At 40.0% G+C, this 23,901-nt stretch overlaps 1 protein-coding gene across 1 annotated transcript in view; it reads right to left on the bottom strand.

Moving 5' to 3' along the window:
* The window catches only part of LOC137026289 (voltage-dependent R-type calcium channel subunit alpha-1E), a 104,619-nt gene extending 83,072 nt beyond the window's left edge, over positions 1–21,547 (bottom strand). Inside the window, exons 1-3 of the mRNA XM_067393573.1 lie at positions 21,281–21,547; positions 5,870–5,975; positions 5,123–5,262 (exon numbers count right to left, since the gene is read on the bottom strand). Of these exons, the coding sequence (XP_067249674.1) occupies positions 5,123–5,262; positions 5,870–5,975; positions 21,281–21,546 (512 nt within the window). The 5' untranslated portion in view covers position 21,547. The remainder of the gene's footprint in view (positions 1–5,122; positions 5,263–5,869; positions 5,976–21,280) is intronic.
* Between the last annotated feature and the right edge of the window lie 2,354 nt (positions 21,548–23,901).

The following is a 23,901-nucleotide window of genomic DNA, read 5'->3' as shown; positions in this document are numbered from 1 at the left end:
GCTGCACAGGACTTGCTCAAGAAAGATTTGTCACTTTGTTTTTAGACCAAGAAATCAACAATGTCAAGTTACACACATAGAAGTGTGTTTTTGGCTGTGAGGGAAAGATAACCTTTCTTCCCAAAGAACCCAGTGTTAAGTGAACAGTGGAGCTGAGAAATTTGTGCTCACACATTACATTGCTGCGCTCTCGACATTTGTCATAAAAATAATCATAGAAACCGCCTTAAATTAACTATCAAAATAAGGATGAAGTCCTGTCTGTGTCACAGATCCCTTGTTCCCCTGGACTCCATTTCCCATGATCCTCCTGTTCTCCACACCTGCACTCACTTCCCTCGTCAGTTCCTCATCATCACGGATCACCTGCACCTGGACTCTATTATCTGCACTCCCTTTATATTGCACTCACTCCCTTCACTCCTCGTCCGTCTTAATGTTATGTTTACGTTGTATGTTTGGTTCCTCTTGCCTCTTGGATTAAAGTATTATGTATTGTGGAAATCCGTACCTGCCTCATCTCTTCAAACCAGTACAACTGTAACAGAAAGACGGACCAATATAGACTGGATTTCCACAAAAAGATGGAAGCTTCCTTCTTCCCCCGGGCTCCAACGTCTCCCATGCCTCTCTCATCCTGGACAGCTGGTGAGCGGCTCATTGGACTCTTACAGGTGGGTCGTTCGCTGGAGAGGTATGTGGAGGAGTTCGCTGAGCTTGCTTTTTTGTCTGACTGGCCTGAAGCACGTTTGATCGCCCTGTTTCTGGATGGTCTGGACGACAACACTGTCCGTTTAAACGAACCTGATTTTCGTCTCTCCTTAAGCGAAACTATCAATTTAATTTTGTTTTTGAATAAGTCCAAATTTTTCGTGGAACAGGTTCAGGATGTGTGTTTGTCTCCAGGCCATCCAGAAACACGGTTGGCCGGGCCAGTCAGTCAGCCTCCGTCCTCCTCCGCATACTCCTCCAGCGAAGGTTCCCCCTGTGTCCTGCCGGGCCCACAAATCTCCGCTGGGTCCGGTAAACCTAAGAGGAGGAAGAGGAAGAAGGGCGAGCGCTCTCCAGTCTCCTGCGAGCCAGTCTCTCCAGTCTCCTGCGAGCCAGTCTCTCCAGTCTCCTGCGAGCCAGTCTCTCCAGTCTCCTGCGAGCCAGTCTCTCCAGTCTCCTGCGAGCCAGTCTCTCCAGTCTCCTGCGAGCCAGTCTCTCCAGTCTCCTGCGAGCCAGTCTCTCCAGTCTCCTGCGAGCCAGTCTCTCCAGTCTCCTGCGAGCCAGTCTCTCCAGTCTCCTGCGAGCCAGTCTCTCCAGTCTCCTGCGAGCCAGTCTCTCCAGTCTCCTGCGAGCCAGTCTCTCCAGTCTCCTGCGAGCCAGTATCTCCAGAGCCCGCTCCAGTCTCTCCAGAGCCCGCTCCAGTCTCTCCAGAGCCCGCTCCAGTCTCTCCAGAGCCCGCTCCAGTCTCTCCAGAGCCCGCTCCAGTCTCTCCAGAGCCCGCTCCAGTCTCTCCAGAGCCCGCTCCAGTCTCTCCAGAGCCCGCTCCAGTCTCTCCAGAGCCCGCTCCTGTATCTCCAGAGCCCGCTCCTGTATCTCCAGAGCCCGCTCCTGTATCTCCAGAGCCCGCTCCTGTATCTCCAGAGCCCGCTCCTGTATCTCCAGAGCCCGCTCCTGTATCTCCAGAGCCCGCTCCAACCCTGTGCGAGCCGCCAGATCTGGACTGGCTTATTGACTTTTTTAACGAGCCCTCAGCTCCAGCCGCCGCCTACGAGCCCTCAGCTCCAGCCGCCGCCTACGAGCCCTCAGCTCCAGCCGCCGCCTACGAGCCCTCAGCTCCAGCCGCCGCCTACGAGCCCTCAGCTCCAGCCGCCGCCGCCGAGCCCTCAGCTCCAGCCGCCGCCGCCGAGCCCTCAGCTCCAGCCGCCGCCGCCGAGCCCTCAGCTCCAGCCGCCGCCGCCGAGCCCTCAGCTCCAGCCGCCGCCGCCGAGCCCTCAGCTCCAGCCGCCGCCGCCGAGCCCTCCGCTCCAGCCGCCGCCGCCGCGCCCGCCGCTCCAGCCGCCGCCGCCGAGCCCGCCGCTCCAGCCGCCGCCGAGCCAAGTTCTCCAGTCTCCGCCGCCGAGCCAAGTTCTCCAGTCTCCGCCGCCGAGCCAAGTTCTCCAGTCTCCGCCGCCGAGCCAAGTTCTCCAGTCTCCGCCGCCGAGCCAAGTTCTCCAGTCTCCGCCGCCGAGCCAAGTTCTCCAGTCTCCGCCGCCGAGCCAAGTTCTCCAGTCTCCGCCGCCGAGCCAAGTTCTCCAGTCTCCGCCGCCGAGCCAAGTTCTCCAGTCTCCGCCGCCGAGCCAAGTTCTCCAGTCTCCGCCGCCGAGCCAAGTTCTCCAGTCTCCGCCGCCGAGCCAAGTTCTCCAGTCTCCGCCGCCGAGCCAAGTTCTCCAGTCTCCGCCGCCGAGCCAAGTTCTCCAGTCTCCGCCGCCGAGCCAAGTTCTCCAGTCTCCGCCGCCGAGCCAAGTTCTCCAGTCTCCGCCGCCGAGCCAAGTTCTCCAGTCTCCGCCGCCGAGCCAAGTTCTCCAGTCTCCGCCGCCAAACCAGCTCCATGCTCCTCCACCCACACATTGACTTTATTCCTTGGACTCCTCTATATGATCCTTAACCTCTCCAAGTATTTTTTGGGGGGGGGGCAAGTACCCGTGGGTGGGGGACATGTGGGCGCCACACATGTGGGTGGGCCTCTGACGTGGCCTGCCAAGGCTCCTGACCCGCCGTGGCCTGCCAAGGCTCCTGACCCGCCGTGGCCTGCCAAGGCTCCTGACCCGCCGTGGCCTGCCAAGGCTCCTGACCCGCCGTGGCCTGCCAAGGCTCCTGACCCGCCGTGGCCTGCCAAGGCTCCTGACCCGCCGTGGCCTGCCAAGGCTCCTGACCCGCCGTGGCCTGCCAAGGCTCCTGACCCGCCATGGCTCATGGATCCGCCCTGGAGACCTCCACTCCAGTCCACTCATCCCCCGGCACCTGCATGAGGTCTCCAGGGCGCCCGCCCCCCCCTCCCGGTTATTCTATTTACGGCGCGAGGACGCGCCTACCGGGAGGGGGAGGTACTGTCACAGATCCCTTGTTCCCCTGGACTCCATTTCCCATGATCCTCCTGTTCTCCACACCTGCACTCACTTCCCTCGTCAGTTCCTCATCATCACGGATCACCTGCACCTGGACTCTATTATCTGCACTCCCTTTATATTGCACTCACTCCCTTCACTCCTCGTCCGTCTTAATGTTATGTTTACGTTGTATGTTTGGTTCCTCTTGCCTCTTGGATTAAAGTATTATGTATTGTGGAAATCCGTACCTGCCTCATCTCTTCAAACCAGTACAACTGTAACAGTCTGAAAGTAGCTATAAATTTTCTGTTGGTTAAAATGAGTGGAGAATATCTCATGTTTTTCCGTGGCTGCTCAAGTCCACAGGATTGGCGCTTATGGTTTTATAAACAAGACCCAGTTCGACGCTCGGAACCAAAGGCGGTAAGTAAAACTGCATCAAATGTCTGTTTTGTTGGCAATAGGCACCTAGGTGCATTTAATGTAAACAACACAAACGTATAGTGAATCAAAAGTTATCCAGGTATAATGCAATGATGTATTGTGTGTTTTTAAATACATTTGTTTAGCTGACCATTGATAGCTTGCAAACAATCGCTACGCAAAAGCTGCGCGTGCTCGTGACTCTTTATCTTCACCCACAGCACGCCTCCTGGCGCTCGGCTGTTTTCAGAAAGACTCAGTACAGCATATCTGTCTTATGATTAAACTAAAGACTCTCCAGAGATATGAAGGATGCTATACTACTCTATAGGTACGTAGATTAACATGAGATTGACAGAAACTGTGTGTGTTATGTACCCTTTAAAATAAAGTGTAACCAAAAATCTTACCAACACTAAACATTTGCACAGTAGTGTTTGTTCAGTATGACCAATTTGGAGCTGGGGGGCAACACCAGAATTGTTTGGGAAACACTGCTGAAGCACTTTTCATGCTGAGGTCAAAGCGACGTATTGCACATTTGTGGAGAAATGCCTTGATGTGAATCATGTTAAAGCTTCTTTAGACTCTCAGTCATCAAATTAATTACACGTCTGCCATTCTGAACCTTATGATTACGAGACCTCAACGTTTCTCAATGATTATGTGTATAACCAACTTTGTCATGACTTACAGGCACAGAGGTGTATATTCAAGGACAATGTCTGTATAATGTCTGTGTTGTTATAGCTGTGTGTGCTTTTCAGATGTCAGTATACATCTTTCGAGCTAATGAGAAATAGAGGTTGGGAGGTTAAAGTCTTTCTCGCGTTTTCTTCCTATCTTAAACCAGACAAAAGATCCAGGGCTTATCAATAATGAAAGCAAGCTGGAATCATGTAAAATTCTCTAAGAAGCCCATCTCCCTTTGTACTTTAACACTATGACAGTGATTAATATTTCATATGTATCGTTACGTTGCGCTGTGTATGTGTGTGTCTGTCTTTTTCTTTCCCTCTCTCCCTCCTTTCTCCTAGATCCCCTCTCTGAAAAACAGATGAAAAATATTACGCTACAAAGCAAAATGGCCTCTGCCCTTCATCCAGGCTTCTAAATTGTGGTTTACTCTGCAAATGAAAGCTTCAGCAGCCTTTCCCTTGAGGAGAGCACTTCTTGACACCGCTGTTTTGACAGCACTAGCGCAATATCTGTTCTTGGCGATGAAGTGTTTTCAAGGTGCTGTTCATTTCTCCACTCAGCCTGGTCTGAAAGTTAACACTCTCCCCAGGTGATTCAATCAAGCAGAGTTTAATGAGGTAAAATGAGGTGAAAGTCCACTGAATTTCAGCAAATCCACAACCTTGTGTTGCACAACAATTTGCCAATGTAGAAAGTTGCCCACAAGGACACACTCTACATATCTACAGTCCAAAATACAGTGAAACTATCAAAAGGTCCAGCTGACTAACTAATTTTACAAGAAAACTTCGATATACAAGAAAAGGTGGAATGAAAACCATGCAATGAAATTCAAAACAAATGAAGATGCTTGACTCTGACCTGGTAAGGTTTAAATCAGCAAACTCAGCATCATTCAGAGGATAGTAGCATCTGTCACTTACCCACTCAGGACAACAATGAAGTCCATCACATTCCAGCCGTTCCTCAGGTATGAGCCCTTGTGGAAGGCAAATCCCAAAGCAATGATTTTTATTCCAGCTTCAAAGCAAAACATTCCTATGAAGTAGGGCTCTGTTTTTTCCTGAGAAATGAATACATATTGGATGTGAGACAACAGAAACTACCTACAGGTACATAAAAAACCAAGAACTTTAACTCACCCTAAAAAAATGCTATCTATGTAACATTAGATTTTGACACAGAGCCAGAATATTCTATTCAACTAATCTCCAAGAACAGCAATTATTAAGATACTGGTTTTAATTTAGGGTTTATTTAGTGAGACAAGAGTGTCACTACTTGCCTCTGTTTAAACAAGCACTATGTCACTGAAGTAAAACAGTAGAGAAATACTCTTTGAATTGGAATAATTAGCTTGTGGTGAGCAATTCAGTGGAGGAAACTACAGTCTGAATAAAGTTGTCAAGAACAAAGAATATGAGGAAGGAAAGAATATGAAAGCTCTAGAGAGAAGGGTTGTGCTACATTTAGAGTATAACTGTGGTCTCCAGACTGAACCAGAATAGTTGGTTTTCTCGTTAGACAAATTGCTAGGAATACATCTATAAGTAGATAACTAGGCCAAAATTATTCATCTATATTAAATGCTTTCAAATGAAAATAGAAAATCAGCTTAAAAAGATGAGATGAGGACAGCAGTATATATAAGTGAGTAGGTGTGTCCTCACAAGTCTCTTTGACATGGGCGTCTTATCCTCTCCAGGCAGGTGCTGCTCCAAGGCCAGGACGATGCAGTTGGCGATAATGGTGGCCAGGATCATGTATTCAAACGGAGTTGAGGAGGAAGGTTAAGGAATACTACATACTTAAGACATCTTGCCATTATTGATGTTTGGTCTTTAGTGTACTTTAGGGCTGACCGATATATTGCATGTGATTGTCACGCGCATTTCGTCAGTAAAGCCGGTTCCCTGATTCCCACTAAATCGCCATCACCTGCTTTCAAGTGGAGCGCCATTTAATAGACAGAGCCGTAGTTCACTGACAAGTCACGTAATATCGCGTTCATTATCGAAGGCGATTCATCTGCGATATGAATGCAATATTGCGTGGCTTGTCAGTGATCTACGGCTCTGCAGTGATCTGCAATTTAGCGGCAATCAGGGAACCGGCTTTTCTGACGAAAATGCACGTGACAATCGCATGTGATATATCGGTCAGCCCTAGTGTACTTATTAACACAACATCACATTGTTGCTGTGCTCACTGTGCAAAGTTAAACAGCACTATGGTTATAGCGGCACTTAGCGGTTAAGAGCAGAAATGCATTTTCCGCTGCAACCGTGGTGGTACCCGTAGCAGCGAAAAACGCATTGTGGTTGAGTACCATCTGTAAAAGTGTTTAACACTCTGAGGTCTGAGGGTATCGCCGGCGATACCACCGCGTTTTTTTTCTTACCAGTGTGAAAGAGACTCAAAATACTCCGTTAATGTTGCACATACAATTAAGAGTTATACACCATTTTAATCTGTGGAATATCTTCTTTTATTTGTGTACACTCAGAGTAAAAAGTGTTGTGCTTTTTGTAAAATAAAGAAAACTAACATGATGCATGATCTCTCGTCTCCCTCTGAAGGAAGTCCAATCTGATAGTTCTCAGAAAATGAACTGTAACTTAGTGAATACCAATCACAAAAAAATTTGACTTGTGTCTAAAAAAACGTTGAAATGTCAGGTTTTAAATCGTGTAAGTCAAATCGAAAACAAACATTCATGTCAGAAATCTGTGATTCAGCTCATTATCCGCTAATGCGGCCACACCCACGGAGGGAGCGCTATTCAGACGCAAATTCTGAGTCAATACACGCATTCATCGTCTCAATCGTGTATTTATTGTCTTGAAAAGTGTTTTGAATAGCCATAGTTAGCGATCTCTGGCCTCTGTTAGTTCAGTTATTTCCTGGATTGCCTATTCTTCTTTAGCATTGGCATTTGTGGACTAAAAGTGCACAGAGCGCCCTCCGGCTGCGAGTATGAATTGTAAACACAGTATCCTCTGTATAGAAAATTGACATAAACATGAGAATCCATTAATATTTCTTTAAATGTGCATGCTTTTAAGCTAAAAGCCTATATGAAATGCCATAGAGGTAACATAATTGTTCAGACACTTTGCATCACAGAAATAAATTATATTTTAAAGAATATAATAGAATACCATTATTTTAAATTGTAATAATATTTCACAGTATTGCTGTTTTTTCTGTATGTCTGATTTACACCATGATGAGATTTGAATCATGATCACAGAGTGTTTTTTCACAGCCTACCTGACTGAAAGGCCTCATTAATATGCAAGTCATTTCAGGTCATTATTATGTGATTCTTTTGTCTTCTCAGGTGAGAATCACCCATTATACATGAGGATTCACGCCTCCACGCATACTGTGTTTCTTGACCAAAGGTGTTTTAGGAAATTTAAATCTCTCTATTGTTTTATATTAACAAGCAGGCAGCATACATTTTGAAGCAAAAACTCTAGTCTACAACCTCAAATACCCAGAAGTCTTGTGAACAAAGATTTAATATATATATATTTTGGCTTTATTTCAGTGACTTTTTTGTTTTTTAAATAACCACGCATAAACGTTATTTCTTCAAAAACACAAACATGTACATACATGTTCCTCACATATTATTGTAGCCTAGTTTGTGCTGAATACAGTGTAATGACACTTTTTCCATTAATATGTTTATGAACAACTGAAAAAAGCACAAATGTCAGGGCATGTCAAAACTTCTCCAGGGTCCCAAAAATCCTCAGACCCCTGAGGGTTAAAACATTTCACTTGAATAATACTAATGAATAATACTATTAAAATCCTAGTAAAAACAGCCAATTCAATTAAAGGGTCAGAGAGAGGGTAGAAAATGATTAGGTAAAAAAAAAAAAAAAAGATTTACCTTGACTAACAATATTAGTAGTAAATGCTACAAAAAGATTGTGAAAATAAACTACATTGATATCTCCTGAAGCAAATATTAATGATTGCAAGGAAGAAAAAGAATAATATAAAAATGGTTTTAGTGTAAATTGTTGCAAGAAAAATAAAACAATCATAATTAATTATGCAAATACAAGAAAGAAGACCAGAATTCAACATGCAAATATGACACCACTTTTCAAAATATTATCTTAAATGCAATTAAAAAAAAAAAAAAATATATATATATATATATATATATATATATATATATATATATATATATATATATATATATATATATATATTTTCAATTGCCCATCGTTACAGTGGCAATCACAGGATTTTGCAAGTAGCGAGTAAAAAAAAAATGCTCATTTAAAAGAAAATATGTCAGAGAGACTTAGAGGCTTCTGCAAAGGAATTCTTCACATATATACAAAACCTTATTAACACTTTAAAAAATAAACAAAGTTTGAATGGAGTCACAATGCATTCCCATTACTTTTACAGCAAATGCAGATTAATTAATCATTTTTATTCAGATTAATTCACTACCCTTTGTGAACCTGATTTACTCAGGTTCACCTCATTTGAAAATAAATGACAAGAATGATTCACTCACAAATCTGACAGACTGAACCACTATGGCTTGTGAGTTTTTTTGTTGTTGTTGTTGTTGTTTTTTTGGGCTTGTGAGTTTTAAAAAAAAAAAATTGCAATGACTTGTCCACACAATTAAAAAAAAAATCCCTAATTTTCCAGGTTTTTTTTATGACCGGGGGGAACCCTGGAGTGTATTTAAGTGTGTGTGTGTGTGCGCATGTTTTTTTTACATATCAGAGCACAAATTTGTATAATGATATGGGTTTGACATAGTTATTACAAGGAGAGGGTGACTTATGAGGACATTACCCCATGTCCCCATTTTTCAAAAGGCTTATAAATCATACAGAATTAGTTTTTTTTTGAGAAAGTAAAAATGTGCAGTTTCCTGTGATGGGTAGGTTCAGGGGTAGGGGTAGGGGTAGTGTAGGGCCATAGAAAATACAGTTTGTACAGTATAAAAACCATTATGCCTATGGAATGTCCCCACAATTCACAAAAAAAACATGTGTGAGTGTGTGTGGGGGGTGGGGGGTGGGGGGGGGTCCTCCAACAGCGTACAAGGCTGCTGATGTAAAATGTGCCAGTATACTCCAGCAGTACATTGCAGGCTGGCACTAAAGGATGCTCTCTCAAACACACAAACTTACATGCCCAAAGAGTGCATGAAGATCATTGTCATGTACTGTCAACTGAAAGAGAGCATCTACTTAACTACAAATTTACAAGATGTTCTCAGGACCCCTGGTGGTTGTGAGTTTACAGTCAGCCACTGATTTGAATTTGTACAGAAAAATGTTGGATTTTGAAATGTGGGCCCCTGCCAAATTCTGCCAGTGTGTGTGGGGATGTAAAACAGTAAATAAAAGAGCCCAAATCTGTTTAAGACAGAGAGTTCAGTACAAATAGAACAGGCAGCTGGAGGACAGACCTCTGGGGAAGAGTCTCTCTCTTCTGTGCCTTTTTTTCCCTCAGTTTGTGTTAATTAAATTAAGCTCAGACTCTGCTGAGTTGCAATAGCATGACACTAGTGTCAATATGTTGGCACTGGCATGAACAGTAAATTCAACATATGTTCTGGAATTGGAGGTCTGGTAAAATGGACAGTATATTTTTAGGGTATTTAAGATGAAAAAATAGAGAAGAATAAACTAGTGATAAAACAAATCTCACCTGGTTAGGAAATTCAGTATTTAGTTTCTCAAGACTTAATTTGAAGTCACTTAATACACAGAGGTTATTTTAGTTTTTATGAAAAGTGAAACAATGTGAGAGAGTCACAGAAAGAGAGAAAGAGAGACTAAAGCCATTACAATGTGAGAGCAGTAGAGAGACAGAGAGAGCGGTCTCCGTGGCAACAGGCTCTCTCCTGTCTGCCATAAGTCAGTACTCAGAGTTAATATGGTCTCTGAGCCATCAGTGTTCTATACTTGCTGCTGAATGCATTCGTACAATCAATACTGACTACACAAACATCCTTTCACTGTATCCACCGTGACACACGATACTCAATATTTCTCCAGATCAGCTCTTAATAAGTTCAGGAAACTGGAAGATACTGAATAGTCTAGCCACAGTATCACGCAGGTATCGCTGTTCACAAACATCTAACTTTAGTGACTTTATGAGCAAACTCTCTCTCTTCCATACTCTCTGATTCTATCTACATTTTTACTGGAACGTATTTCAAAATAGCTGTGCAAGATGTGGCAATGGAATGTGATACAGTATCATCTATGTAAGTGTTTTTCAATGAGCAAAAAGAATGAATTGGATTTCAATCCACTAGAAGCTTGGAGCATGAGAGAGAAAGTGATTAGGAGAAATACAGAGAAGGAATAGATGCATGGAAAGAGAGAGCGAGAGACATAAAATTATACTATTCATAACATCGCAAACATCACTCTAACACTGTGTTCTAACCAGACATGACACAATAAAGCCACGAGCAATAAAACCTCTTTATTATCTCTTTTTGTTCCAACTAGCTGCGACAATCAACCAACAAAAAACAGTTAGCTTAGTTTCTATTTTTGTGTCATTGTACTGGGGAGCCTACAGTATACTTTCATTGGCCCCAAATGCTGCTCTACATTTTTAATGTGTTTGAAAGAAGAAAGAAGGCTGCATTTATTTCATCAACAATACAGTTAAAAGAACTGTTTTTAGTTAAGTGTATTATAAGTTTTAATATTTTTAAATGCAATTTGTCCCTGTAATGGCAAAGCTGAAGTTTTTAGCATCATTACTCCAGTCTTCAGTGTCACATAATCAGAAATCATTCTAAAACACTGATTTGTTGCTCAAGAAACATTTCTTTTTACTATCAATGTTTTAAAAAAAAGTTGTGCTGTTTAATATTTTTGTGAAAACTGTGATTAATTGAATTAATGCATCAGTGATTGTAAATAAATTAATGCATCCTTGCTAAATAAAAGTATTCATTAAAAAAAACCCTACTTAACGGATATGTTCAATTGGCTACTATTGTGACATGACGTATTTCCAAATCAAACCCGATAAAACATGATTTCCATACCATACTCTCTTTCTGAAACAATACTTTTCAATGTATCCTGTACTGTAATCTAATCTTATCTAATCTATCCTGTACTAACTTTGTACCAAAGTTAGTTTGTGCGTAGTCTTATGTAACTTTATTACTTTGATTTTGATAAACTTAAGCCATTTAAGGCAATCAGTTTCCTCAAAACATTTAACTAGCTATATAGTTGTTAAAGCAGAACTAAGCAAGATTCGCGAAGCTCCCCCTACAGTTTCCTTCAGTGAATAACACTGTCATAAATACTCCAAGCGCAGCTCTGGACTACAACGACTACAACACTCGCCAGCGCAGTAGTTTTGCAAATACAGTACAAGAAAGAGGAGGTGGGTAATTTGCAAATACAGTACACTCGATGGAGGTGGGTAATTTTCGAAATTGTCTTATAAAGTCATAATATATACATTGTGTTTGAATTACCGTAAAGCATTTTGTCACTCTCGCGTGAACGTGAACATGAGGCGAGATTGTGTCGGGTCGATGCAGCTTAAGTTGCAAGTGCTGTATTCTGGCAAAGACGTGCCAGAGGGGGTTAGTGCTTGCCTCAAACACACCACTACAAGTCAATTAACCATCGTAAGGACTATTTATGAAACTATTTATGAAGGTAAAAAAAGTTACTTAGTTCTGCTTTAAGACATAATTAGATTTTTATCCTGAATTCAAACTGAGTGAGTGAAATGACTTTACTCTGATTGACTAAATCAACACTAAAATATAAGTTAATTTAACTTAATGTTTATGAGTTTGCAATACTAATAATACAATACAATAATACAATAATTTTTAAAACTTAAATGGTTTAAGGCAATCCATTTCCTCAAATGGTTTGAGTTACCGTAACGTATCGGGTTTTACAGTGTATGGTAACATTATTTGCCATACCCTTAATTACATTATTGAATTATTAAAGGTTTAGTTCACCCAAAAATGTAAATAATGTCATTTATTACTCAAACTTATGTCGTTTTACACCCGTAAGACCTTTGCTCATCTTTGGAACACAAATTAAGATATTTTTGATTAAATCCGATGGCTCAGCGAGGCCTGCATAGACAGCAATGGTGCTTCCTCTCTCAAGAACCATAAAGATACTAAAAACATATTTAAATCAGTTCATGTGAGTTCAGTGGTTCTACCTTAATATTACAAAGCAAGGAGAATATTTTTTGTGCGCCAAAAAAAACAAATAACAACTTTTAAACAATATATAGTGATGGCCGTTTTCAAAACACTGCTTTGGAGCGTTATGAATCTTTTGTTTTTAGTACCTTTATGGATCTTGAGAGAGGAAGTACCATTGCTGGCAATAGAGGCCTCGCTGAGCCATCGGATTTAATCAAAAATATCTTAATTGGTGTTCCGAAGATGAACGAAGGTCTTAGGGGTGGAGAACGACATAAGGGTGAGTAATAAATGACATTTTCATTTTTGGGTGAACTAACCCTTTAAAGCTGCAGTCCGTAACTTTTTTTGGTTAAAAATTATCCAAAGTCAATTTTTGAGCAGTACATAACCAGCAAGTGTTCAAAACTCTCTCCTAACCTTAACCTGATTCACAACGGTAAACTTGTAACAATGTTTCCTAATCCGGATGGTACTGGTGGGTTTCCGAGGGAAAAATTAAATTAAATTTATCAGTTTGATGGCAGATTGTAATCCAGAAAGGTCCAAATGACAATCATCAGTGACAACTGGAGATTCACCTGTAGTCAAAAGCAAAAGGCTTTAGACTGCGGAGTGACTACAGAAATTGAAATCTACGGTAACGCTAGTACACACTAAATACACATAGTCATGCAATGCTGATGTTGTTAACATTAACAATTTAAGAACAAAGTATAACAATAATAATAATTTGCATGGTTTGACGTGATTCGAGCTAAGCGATCGATGAAAATTCTTATTTTGTTCATACTTCCGAGACATTTTTGACAATTTGTGATTCCAAAGTACAGTATCAACACCGGTGCGGTGACTGACAACAAACAAACATTACATTCATCCGCGCCAATGTACAATTGCAGGTTTCAAACAAAGATGGCGACAAAGAGGCAAAACTTATGCTTTAAATATTGGAAAAGGACGCATTACCTACTGCAAAATTCTAAAGCAATAAATAAATATTTATTTGGCTACTGGTTAACATTAACCAGTAACATTAACAACATAATATTAAAAGTTATGTTGTTTCAGAGACAGAGCAACTTGAAGATTATGCTGAATAACTGTAGAAGATTATATTTTCAGCACTGATTAAAAATGCAAGCTTTATTTCTTTAGAATGATACCAGGCACAAAAAGATCAGGAACATGAATTAGGAAAGCAAATAGGGTTAATTTGATATTGACTTTAAAAATCTCATTCCTCAGGTGGTTTTCCAAACCTGATTAAGGCAAATGAAGAGGTCCTTAACACCCCCCACCAAATCTTCTGTTTCTCCCTCTCCTGTTCACTGGAGGGAGGCATAGGGCCGATTGACAGGATCAATTATTGAGTAAGCATAGGCACGGTGGGGTATTTCCTCCCTCAGCCACACAGTGGGGATCAGAGGGGCGAACAGCTGTGGCTTTCCCACCGGCCGAGCGGCACAGCGGCCCACTCACTTCATTAAGCCCTGTCCTTCCCATATACGCCATCGACCCGCCACAACCAACCTGTCCACCTGACCACATGGCCAAACCGGCCCACTTCAGGAACCATGATGACAAATAATGACATCACCTGATGATCTCCTTCTAATGTGCGTCACTAACAGAGGAAACAACACGTGCTTCCACCCCTCCTCGACAATCACTGCCTACACACAACCTAACAAACATGTTCTTCCCTAATGACTTCATCTGTAAGTTTTCCAATCCACCAAATGACTGCATTTCGCTGTAGACACATCTCTGCCCCTCCTCCCAGCGCTTCATCAGCCTGAGCTCAAATCACACGTCGAGCAGCACTTCAAACAAAGCCTTCCTAAATTACCGCTCTCTCACACAGGTTGTCGATGCTGCACCACACAGGGCTCGTGAACATGCTGTTTTGCAAACCGGTGTGACCTTTGGTTATGCCACAGGCCTCTGTGTGTGTGCATGTTTGTGTGTACATATGAGGTGTGTCTTTCTTCACAAATTCACTATCTGTTATGATTTAATTTACAACAGATAAAAAAATTAAATTTTGATCTTGTGTAATTAAAATTTTTAATTAATATTTTTCCTGATTATACTCGATATTGCAAAAGGACATTTTGTTGATTGCTTGTTTTTTATTCCTGCTGTGCAACTTCACTCACTTTTATCTCACTGGTCCAAAATTCTTCTCCTCATAAATGTACATGAAACATCAATTATCTTACGATTGGTTGTGAAAGTGAATGTTACTTTCAGCAGTATTCATGCTTTCAATGTGGACAGACAAATCACTTGTTGATGGAAACTTGCCATGTTGTTGCACAGAAAATGATGTATCCACTACAGGAAATAAAATAATTAATTAATTAAGAATCCATTATAAATGCATGAATGATATAACAAATCCATGTTAACAAGCTTAAGCTTCAATAATCCTTTTCAAAAGCCACTGATTTCAGATATATTTCAAAAGTCCACAATTAGAACTCTGATCAAATCCCATGGTGTATCACATTAGCAAATCCAAAAGAGGAAAGTTCATTATTTGAAAGGATCAAATGAGCAAAATTGGACTGCATCCGATACCACCACATGCAAATGCTGACTGTTGCTCCCATATGAATGAAGACTGTGTAGACACATGCATCTAAATTGGAGGAAGATTCTGTGGTCTGTGTGACTCAACTTTCTTTTTGTCAAAGTTTTTTTTTTTTTTTTTTAAAGCTTTTTAGGTTTTTTTTTGTGAAGCAAACTAAATAAGTGCTTTGATGTAACCTTGAAGAAACCATAACAATAAACAGTAGCATCCTGATGACATCTTGACTGTGTCATCAGCATCTAGAAAAACACTCAAAAAGAGCTTGACAGAAACATGAGAGCTGGTTTACCCTTGGGGAGGTCACAATGTCTTTGTTTGACAGCGAAATGCACCGAGCCTAGAAAATTCTTATTCAACAGCTGTTCCCTACATTGTTTGGTTGCATCATAATTAAGAGACATCGCAGGGGTTAATACTTTTCCTGCTCTGCCACAGCTGTCATACAGTGCAATCTGATGCAACAAGAACCATCCATTTAGGATGCATGAATATGAAATGCATATGTGGGTTAGACAATGAGACCAGACCTGAGCTCTGTTCCAAAACCTAGTGCGCTGCCTACATATAGCTGCCTTCTAAGTCAGCATTCTAAAAATCATGAAACTTCATAACTAACTGATTTGGAGTATACATAGACAGCTTCTCTGCATGCCACACAAATAATGCTCTTAGGGCCGGTTCATACATAAATGTTCTTTTGCTGTTAAAAAAAGTGAGATGCATGTCAGTGGAACTTTTTTTTTTACTTTAGCACTTGCATTTTTAGAATGCCGTGTCATGTGCAAGACACTGCAAAAGATGCGAGTCGTGAGCACAAAAGTCAAACACATCAGTATAGCATGCGTTTACATAGAAAAACAATGGAAAAGTGGAATGGAAAATGCATTTTGCGTGAATGGCGTGACAGACACTAGAATTGCAATAGATTTCAAAAGAGTTTGGCAATAGCATGTTCCAAATCTAAAGGTGATGATACAAGGAGCAACTTTTTGAGCAATGTTGCTGAGCAATGTTGTTTGGGCACTTTCCCATTGAGAATGAGCAACAAATTTCTATCTGGATACTTTAGATTGGTCGTGGGCATTTTTTGAGATCCTCCAATCAGAATGCTAGCAGCCGATCACGTGACCGGTTTGGAGATTTTGGAAAAAATTCAAACAAGATGGTGGCCTCTCAGCGGCAGGGGAGTGAAGAAAAGGAGTGTAAACTTATATATTTTTACGCTGGTAAGTTGTCATGTGTCAACCCAAAACAGGGAATTTAATGCTTAAAATACCAACAGGTGTCCAATTTAATGTATATAGGCTGCAATTTACCCATTGAATGTTTTCAGTTAAATGCTAAAAGGCGTGTTCTGTTCAACATTTACAGTGGCATAGGCCGTAGGGCATGTGGTATGTGAAAGTAGCTTTTGACGCGATCAACCCGGGTTCGAATCCGCCTTTTGCCAAACTCGCTCTTCTCCCTTTTCCCATCACAAATCAGATCGAAAAGGCATATATATTTAATAGAAATCAAGAAAATATTTGAAAAGTTGAAATAAAGTGCCTAACAAGTGTTTATTTATTGGGTTGGCAATAGATTTGCTCCTCTCAGATTCGTTGCTGCCAACTATTCGTTGCCATAATTAGTTGCCCTGTCTCACCAGGTTGCCCATTGATGGCAACATTGCTCAAAAAGTTGCCCCGTATACCATCACCTTAACAGTGTCTAATAAGAAAAAGCACACAGACACACAAGTAATATAACTTTATCACAATTCATTTTGATAATGTTGCTAAGCTAATAGTGCAATACTCTAATAAGAGATAGAATTCAATAAAAATATTGGGTAAAAAAATACTTTCCAATACTGAAATACTTTTCAGCTTTCTACACAAGGCGACATATATTTATGTCACCTTCGAATCTTGGAGATATTCTCTTACAATTAATTCTGGGATTGCCTTCTATGTGAGGGATAAAACAGATGGTAACCTTAAAAACCTTGGTCAAAATGAGGTATCTTAGGAGTCTGCATAATTAAGATGCCTACCTTTTAGAACAGTCTTTCAGTAACATGTTTATGATGCCTTAAATGTTCCCTCCGTAGACAGCTTGCTAGGTTTTAAAATAGAGCTCTTACAAGCAATTTCTAAGGTGGGTGTCAACACCTCTAAAGTCATGAAACTTATTACCATTGGCTAATAATGACACCAAATCTGATCCATAATGAGTCTACGACATACATTTAATTATACTGTAGATCTTTCCTTGTAATACACTTGAGTATCACTCTCACAGGGAAGTAGTCTTCTCCTTTCTCTTAGGAACAGACTCTAGTTGCATTCATTTTGGGGCAATGCCAAGTCATTACAGCACCATTAGCAGGGCCTCCATCTCTTCAGCTCCCCGAAGCTCTCAGCTTAAGAGTGAGAGATGTGAGACCATATGCTTAAAATCTGCCTAAAGTGATCACAGACACTGACACTTGCATTATGTCGCAAGTGGGCCATTAGATACACAAGAGAGCCGTGACCAGATAGATGCTATAATTGAATTTAACATGCAGGCACACACACACACATACTGAGTCACGCTGTTGCAAATGAAAGCAGGAACACACAAAGGCATATCAATCAACGTAGACAAGCACATTTCCATGATATCACCGCCCTCAATCGCTCTCCTTCTTTCATCATTAGGCTGCTGAACCGCTTGTAACGTTAAGCATGTTACAGTCTTACAAAGGCAACAACCAAACCTTTTGTCACATGATTACAGCAAGCACCCGCTCTAATTTCATCTCTCCTTCATGGTATTCAAAACAACGGGAATGACATTCAACCCAAGTAAAGAATTTGAGTCAACCAAGAGCAGGGAATCACGTTATCGAAAGCCACTCTTCTCTGGAAGTGACACCTCTGTGTAAGGCTCAGATCGGTTCACACTTTACAGTCCTCGCCTGAATAGTGCGAGAAGTTTCTCTTTATAGCTTGCATACTCATTTCACATTTAGATGTTTGTTTTTAGATGTCTGAGCAAATAGCTGCATCAAATGTAACATCAAATGTCACTGAAATATGTTTTAAAACATATAAACAATAAACAATCATACTTGTTAAGTTCAGTGATTTTCAACCAGCTTTGTAACATCATCCAGATTTCCCTGTATATTTGTCAGCAAAAATTCATCAGATGATGCACAATATGTTATTTTGCATTGTCAGGCAGGCTTTTGACAGCTCCAGAGCTCTTGTTAAAACTACAGGCAGAACTTCTGCATTTTTTTCCCGCACTTGCTGCCCACAGACAATCGGGTCGACAGACAGGTGGTGCCAAAATCAAAAGTGCACTGTGGGTGTTCAAATTTTTTGGGAAAAGGGAATGCCACAGCCCTTTTTCGGTTTCAAAAGGGGCTTTAACAGATTTAAAAAAAAAAAAAAAAAAAGAGTGATTAAAAAAAAATAGTTTCTACTGCATAGATAACCAAGATTTATTAAAAGCCAGTATTTTACATATTTAAGTATGTGACGATAGATGGATTTCTATGTAGAATTAATCTTATTTTATTATGGTAACACTTTGGTATGGGGAACACATATTCACTATTAACTACGACTTTTAACAATAAACTCTACATTTACTGCTTATTAATAGTAAGGTAGTTGTTGTAGTGTTTAAAGACTTAGTTCACCCAAAAATGAAAATTCTGTCATTAATTACTCAACTTCATCTTGTTTCACACCCATAAGGCCTTCATTCATTTTCGGAACACATATTAAGATAATTTTGATAAAATCCGATGGCTCGGTGAGGCCTGCATTGACAGCAAGTTAATTTACACTTTCAAATGCCCAGAAAGGTACAAAAAACCTATTTAAAACAGTTCATGTGATTACAGTGGTTCAACCTTAATGTTATGATCGATGAGCAATGAGAATACATTTTGTGCGCCAAAAAAACAAAATAACTTTATTCAACAATATCTAGTGATGGGCGATTTCAAAACATTGCTTTATGAAGCTTCGAAGTCTTTTGTTTCGAATCAGTGGTTCGAAGCGTGAAAGTCATGTGATTTCAGAAAACGAGGCTATGTTACATCATAAGTGTTTCAAAATTTCAATGGTTCACATGATTTTGACAGTTTGATACACGCTCCGAACCACTGATTCGAAACAAAACATTCGTAAAGCTTCGAGGCTTCATGAAGCAGTGTTTTGAAATCACCCATCACTAGATATTGTTGAATAAAGTCGTTATTTTTTTTTTTTTGGTGCACAAAAAGTATTCTCATTGCTTCATAACATTAAGGCTGAACCACTGTAGTCACATGAACTGGTTTAAATATTTCTTTAGTATTTTTCTGGGAAATGAAAGTGTTAATTATCTTGCTGTCAATGGAGGCCTCACTGAGCCATCGGATTTTATCAAAAATCTTCATTTGTGTTCTGAAGATGACCAAAGGTCTTACAGGTTTGGAACGACATGAGGGTGAGTAATTAATGACTGAATTTTGATTTTTGGGTGAACTAACCCTTTAAGTTTAGGTATGGGGTAGAATATATAAACAACCAATGCAAGCTAATAAGCAACTAGTTAAAAGCGAGAACTGTTCCCCATACTAAAATGTTACCGAATATATATTATATATATATAAACACACACTCACTGTGCTCCACCTGGGAATGGCTTTCAAATGACACTCTTACTTTCCCCTAAAATTACTTTAAAGCTTAAACACTGTAATGCTTTAAACCACCAAACTCTATGATAAATGGATTACAGCAAGGCTTTTATAGATTCTTTACAGTTAGTCACTGAGCTCTGCCTAATTTAAGTAAATGCTAAGACACACAGTCATGTCTGCTGTGACATTAAAAAAAGGGCAAATGAAAACCCTACAATTGTTCCAGTAGTGCACACCTGTGTCAACTATGGTCGACAGCCTTATCATGTCCTGTCACTGACTCATCTAATTTGCATCATAGAGAAGGCTTTTTTTAATCACACCATGGCACTTTGAAGTCTGTAATCAATGACATGCGTCCAAAAACCTCCTGTGGGGATCATGTGGTTGCTGGGTTTACCTCTCCTCCCTCTCCTGACAAACTCATCAACAATTGTTTATGTTTCTTCATCATCAGGAACCAGCTTGACAGCGCATTAATTACACAGAAAGCTCACAACAAAACATAATCCTCATCATCAAACACTTACACACAGATTGTAATTTGAAATGCTAAAACACACATATGCTACTTTCACATATGTCCTTTCATACTATACTTAGCCCTTAATCAATATCTTTTTAACCCTCACCATTTTTAACCCTGAGTTATAAAGCCCTGCTCCTGATATATTTCTGACTCCCCTGTCCATGGTCCTGAAAGCAAGTCAGTTCAAGGAATTATGTAGTGTAAAATATCAGGAAGTGTATTATGAAATAGAATACATAAATTTTCACTTTGTGACATTACAAGGCCATCTTGCTGATACAAATGACTATGTTAGTGGGTCAGATTATTTAAAAAAAAAAAAAAATGATCTAAAACATAAAAATATCTTAGAAATGCAAATGTTGTGATGAAAAACATTTTTTGTAATTATCTACAAAATTTTCAATTTAATGACTCAAAAAAGTAAGTCTAGTGGTGTAACCATCAAGTAAAAACCTTGAATGCACGGAAGTGTGCAAACTGAACAGAACTTTGAATTGTTCATATTTTAAAACAACAGAAATTGCTTCATTTCTGTTTTTCATTTTCTTTATACAATTTTCAGACAGTTACACCATATTTTTAATTTAAGCCCCACAAAAACATCCAACTGTATTCATGAATTGCATGAACTGAATGTATTTTTGATTAACTTTTATATCTGAGGCATTTTAATAAATTCATTGCATAAATAATTCACATTCACAAAAGACTTGAATACACCTGCCATAAGATAATCATGTTAGAAATTTCTGAATTAACAGTAGTCTAATTTTGATATTTTTGTGAGGCTTTAAGTCCTATTACCCTGTAACAAAGTTTGTTTACAGAAACAATATGCAAGCAAGAAAAAAATAAAATTAATGGAGAAATTTTGAGGGGGACTGTAACATATTTAACCTATAAAAGCTTGGTCAATTTTGAGTTTCAGATCAGCAGAAATAAACACAGGAGTTGCATGTGCTTTTGTAAAACGTGTTGACAGCACATTTGCATGAGCTGTCAACACCGAGTTGGTGTTTTAGGGGGCAGGGCGTGTTTTACCGTTTAGACAAAAGGATATGGCCATTCTATGATCTTCTTAGCATACTTCCTAACGACGTTGTCCTCTCCAAAGATAAAAAGCGATCTGTTGACGGTGAAGCAGTTCTGTCGAACTGGGATGGGGTTGTACAGGGCCATAGTTCGGGCTCGCTGCGCTTTGGTTTGTTTGAAGGCTGGTGAAACTCCACCTGTGGATACCGCGGGAGCATCCCGGTTCCGACTGCGCTCCGAACCCCCATCCCCGGCTCCCAGCAGACCGGGAACATCGTCTCCGAAGCGAGCCATTCTGTGTGGAGCAAAAACAGAGAAATCTTAGCCCCTCTAAACAGGTGCAAAAGTGCGATTTACCTCCACATGGTGAACTGCAAATAATCATCCAAAATGAAAGAGTTTCCCTGTTATGACAAACGACGAGTTAATAAACGACCGTTGCATCCTCCAAGCACGCGCAACACGTAGCTTACTCCAACAGACATCCCTACACACGCCAAAACACCAAAAGTATCATTACCTGAAAGTAAAATGGGGAATAAAACCGTTTATAATCCGAATATCCAGTCGTACATCCCATGAAGATGTTCTTTTTAACAGGAGGACAGCAAACTCTTTTCTGAGGAACCGTAGAAATCAGCACCCATGTTTAGTACACCATGGTAAAACTAAAAAGCCATCGTTTTTGAATGTCTCCAGGTCTGTTTTGCCAGCCTCCGTCACTCTTCCATCTCACTTACTTAATGTAAATGGTTGTTTTTATATATAAATATATATTTCAACGCATCAACGACAGTGTTCAACAAGCTCCATCTTCACTGTGTGTGCGGTGAGGCGCGAATGTGGTTTGTTGAAGGTTGGCACGCGCGCTTGGCCACCCCTCACAACAGCGCGAATGTGTCTGAGCGCGTGCTGGCTCTCCAACCGCTACTCAGAGCATAAATTTAGCTGTAAGCGAGACAATCTCTATAGACATGCAAAAATACTCCGAATAGGTTACTTTATGTTTTTTCTTCAAATACCAGGTTATCGTCAATATTAATGTAAGTTTTGTCCATTTAAATCAAAGAGCGATAAAAAAATAAAAAATAAAAAAAAACATTTCCCCTCATTTTATGCATAGGCTACACAGTCATCAAAAGTTTTAACCGTTCACATATGGTCAAAACGCCTTATCGTGATCACTTTCTTTCATGTAGCCTAGTTCCTTCTCAGAAAGTAGGTTGGCTTGAAATCCAAATGACGTTATTTACTTTCTAAATACAGGTTACGTGAACTATTCTTCGGTTCGCTTTATTACAAAAAAAAAAAAATAATAATAAAATAAATAAATAAAAAAATCATAAAAATAAAAAAAAGTGTTTCTGTCTCTGAAACACGTTCCTTTCCCACTGACGTCACTAAACTCTTATTTTTCCAACATCTCTTCCTCAAGCCCCGCTGCCGTTTCTGTATGGAGTTTATATACATTTCAAATAAAGAAAACATACAGAACAAACCCAGAATGATTGAGGATTATCAATTACAAGCACTATAACATTCTTTTCACTCACAACAGACACCGTACCAAGTGTAAGCATCTCTATTCTTGGAGCAGCTTGTTCAGTTGACTTTGAGCTCAGAGATAATTGGTGTTTAAACTCGCTCTTCCGGCGCGTTTGCAAGATCTACTGACAGGCCTGTGCGCGAGATAGTACTTGTTGGCCTAGTAATGACACAAATTGTCACAAAGAAACATGATCAGTGGAACAACACTGTCAGAGTTCAAAGATATTTCTTCAGGTGTAATGGAGGGTGCAATTGTCTTTTAAGAATCTTGAGATTCCTGAACTAAAACTTGTACTCTCTTTAAACATGGAACACCATCATTATTTTAAAAACTAATTTATATGACATGTTTGTGTCTGTATATTTTGTCATACTAGTATCTGTAGAACAGACCTGGAAAGAACATTTTCTTTCTACTGGAGCATTTAAATAATGCTGTGTTACAGAGGAAACTGAATTCTGCATTCTTTGAAGGGGCAATTAAAAACAGCAATAACAAGTTCATATATTACCACATCCTTTCTTAATTTGTCAATTTTTTAAATGAATAAATACAACATTTTTATTTAAAAAAATACAGCACCTTTATGACAAAAAAATAACTAGAGAATTGAAGAAACCAAATCATAAACTAATTTGAAAGCGAATAACTGCACCCATCAAATGTGAGGCGAGAAAATGAGACATTTCGTGATGTCACTTAATCTGCTTAAAATTAATGAGCAGAACAGTTTAAGAGCCAGAAAGGACCTGCTAATAATAGTCAACTGCAAAATGAGAGATCTCTCACAGAAGGGGTGGAAATGGATGCGGCTAATAAAAATGATGATGGAAATTGCAATAGACCAATGACCCAGTGGATCATTCCAGATTGAGGTTATTATCACACAGCACAAGAAAGATGAATGAAAATAGACATTTCTCCTCTCTTTTCCTCTCAAAAGTGAATAGAAACTAACGATTTAGGAAGCACAGATGATGAGCAGACATGGAAAAAATGTAAAAAACAGTTGATGACTTCCTTTTTCGTGATCTTTAATAGCCTCCAGGGTGTGTCTGCGTGGAACACTGTGATTTTTGCCCCAATTACAGACACATATG

Source organism: Chanodichthys erythropterus, chromosome 9 (genome assembly GCF_024489055.1).
Source record: "Chanodichthys erythropterus isolate Z2021 chromosome 9, ASM2448905v1, whole genome shotgun sequence".
Lineage (NCBI taxonomy): Eukaryota > Metazoa > Chordata > Actinopteri > Cypriniformes > Xenocyprididae > Chanodichthys > Chanodichthys erythropterus.
This window is presented reverse-complemented; position numbering and strand designations above follow the sequence as displayed.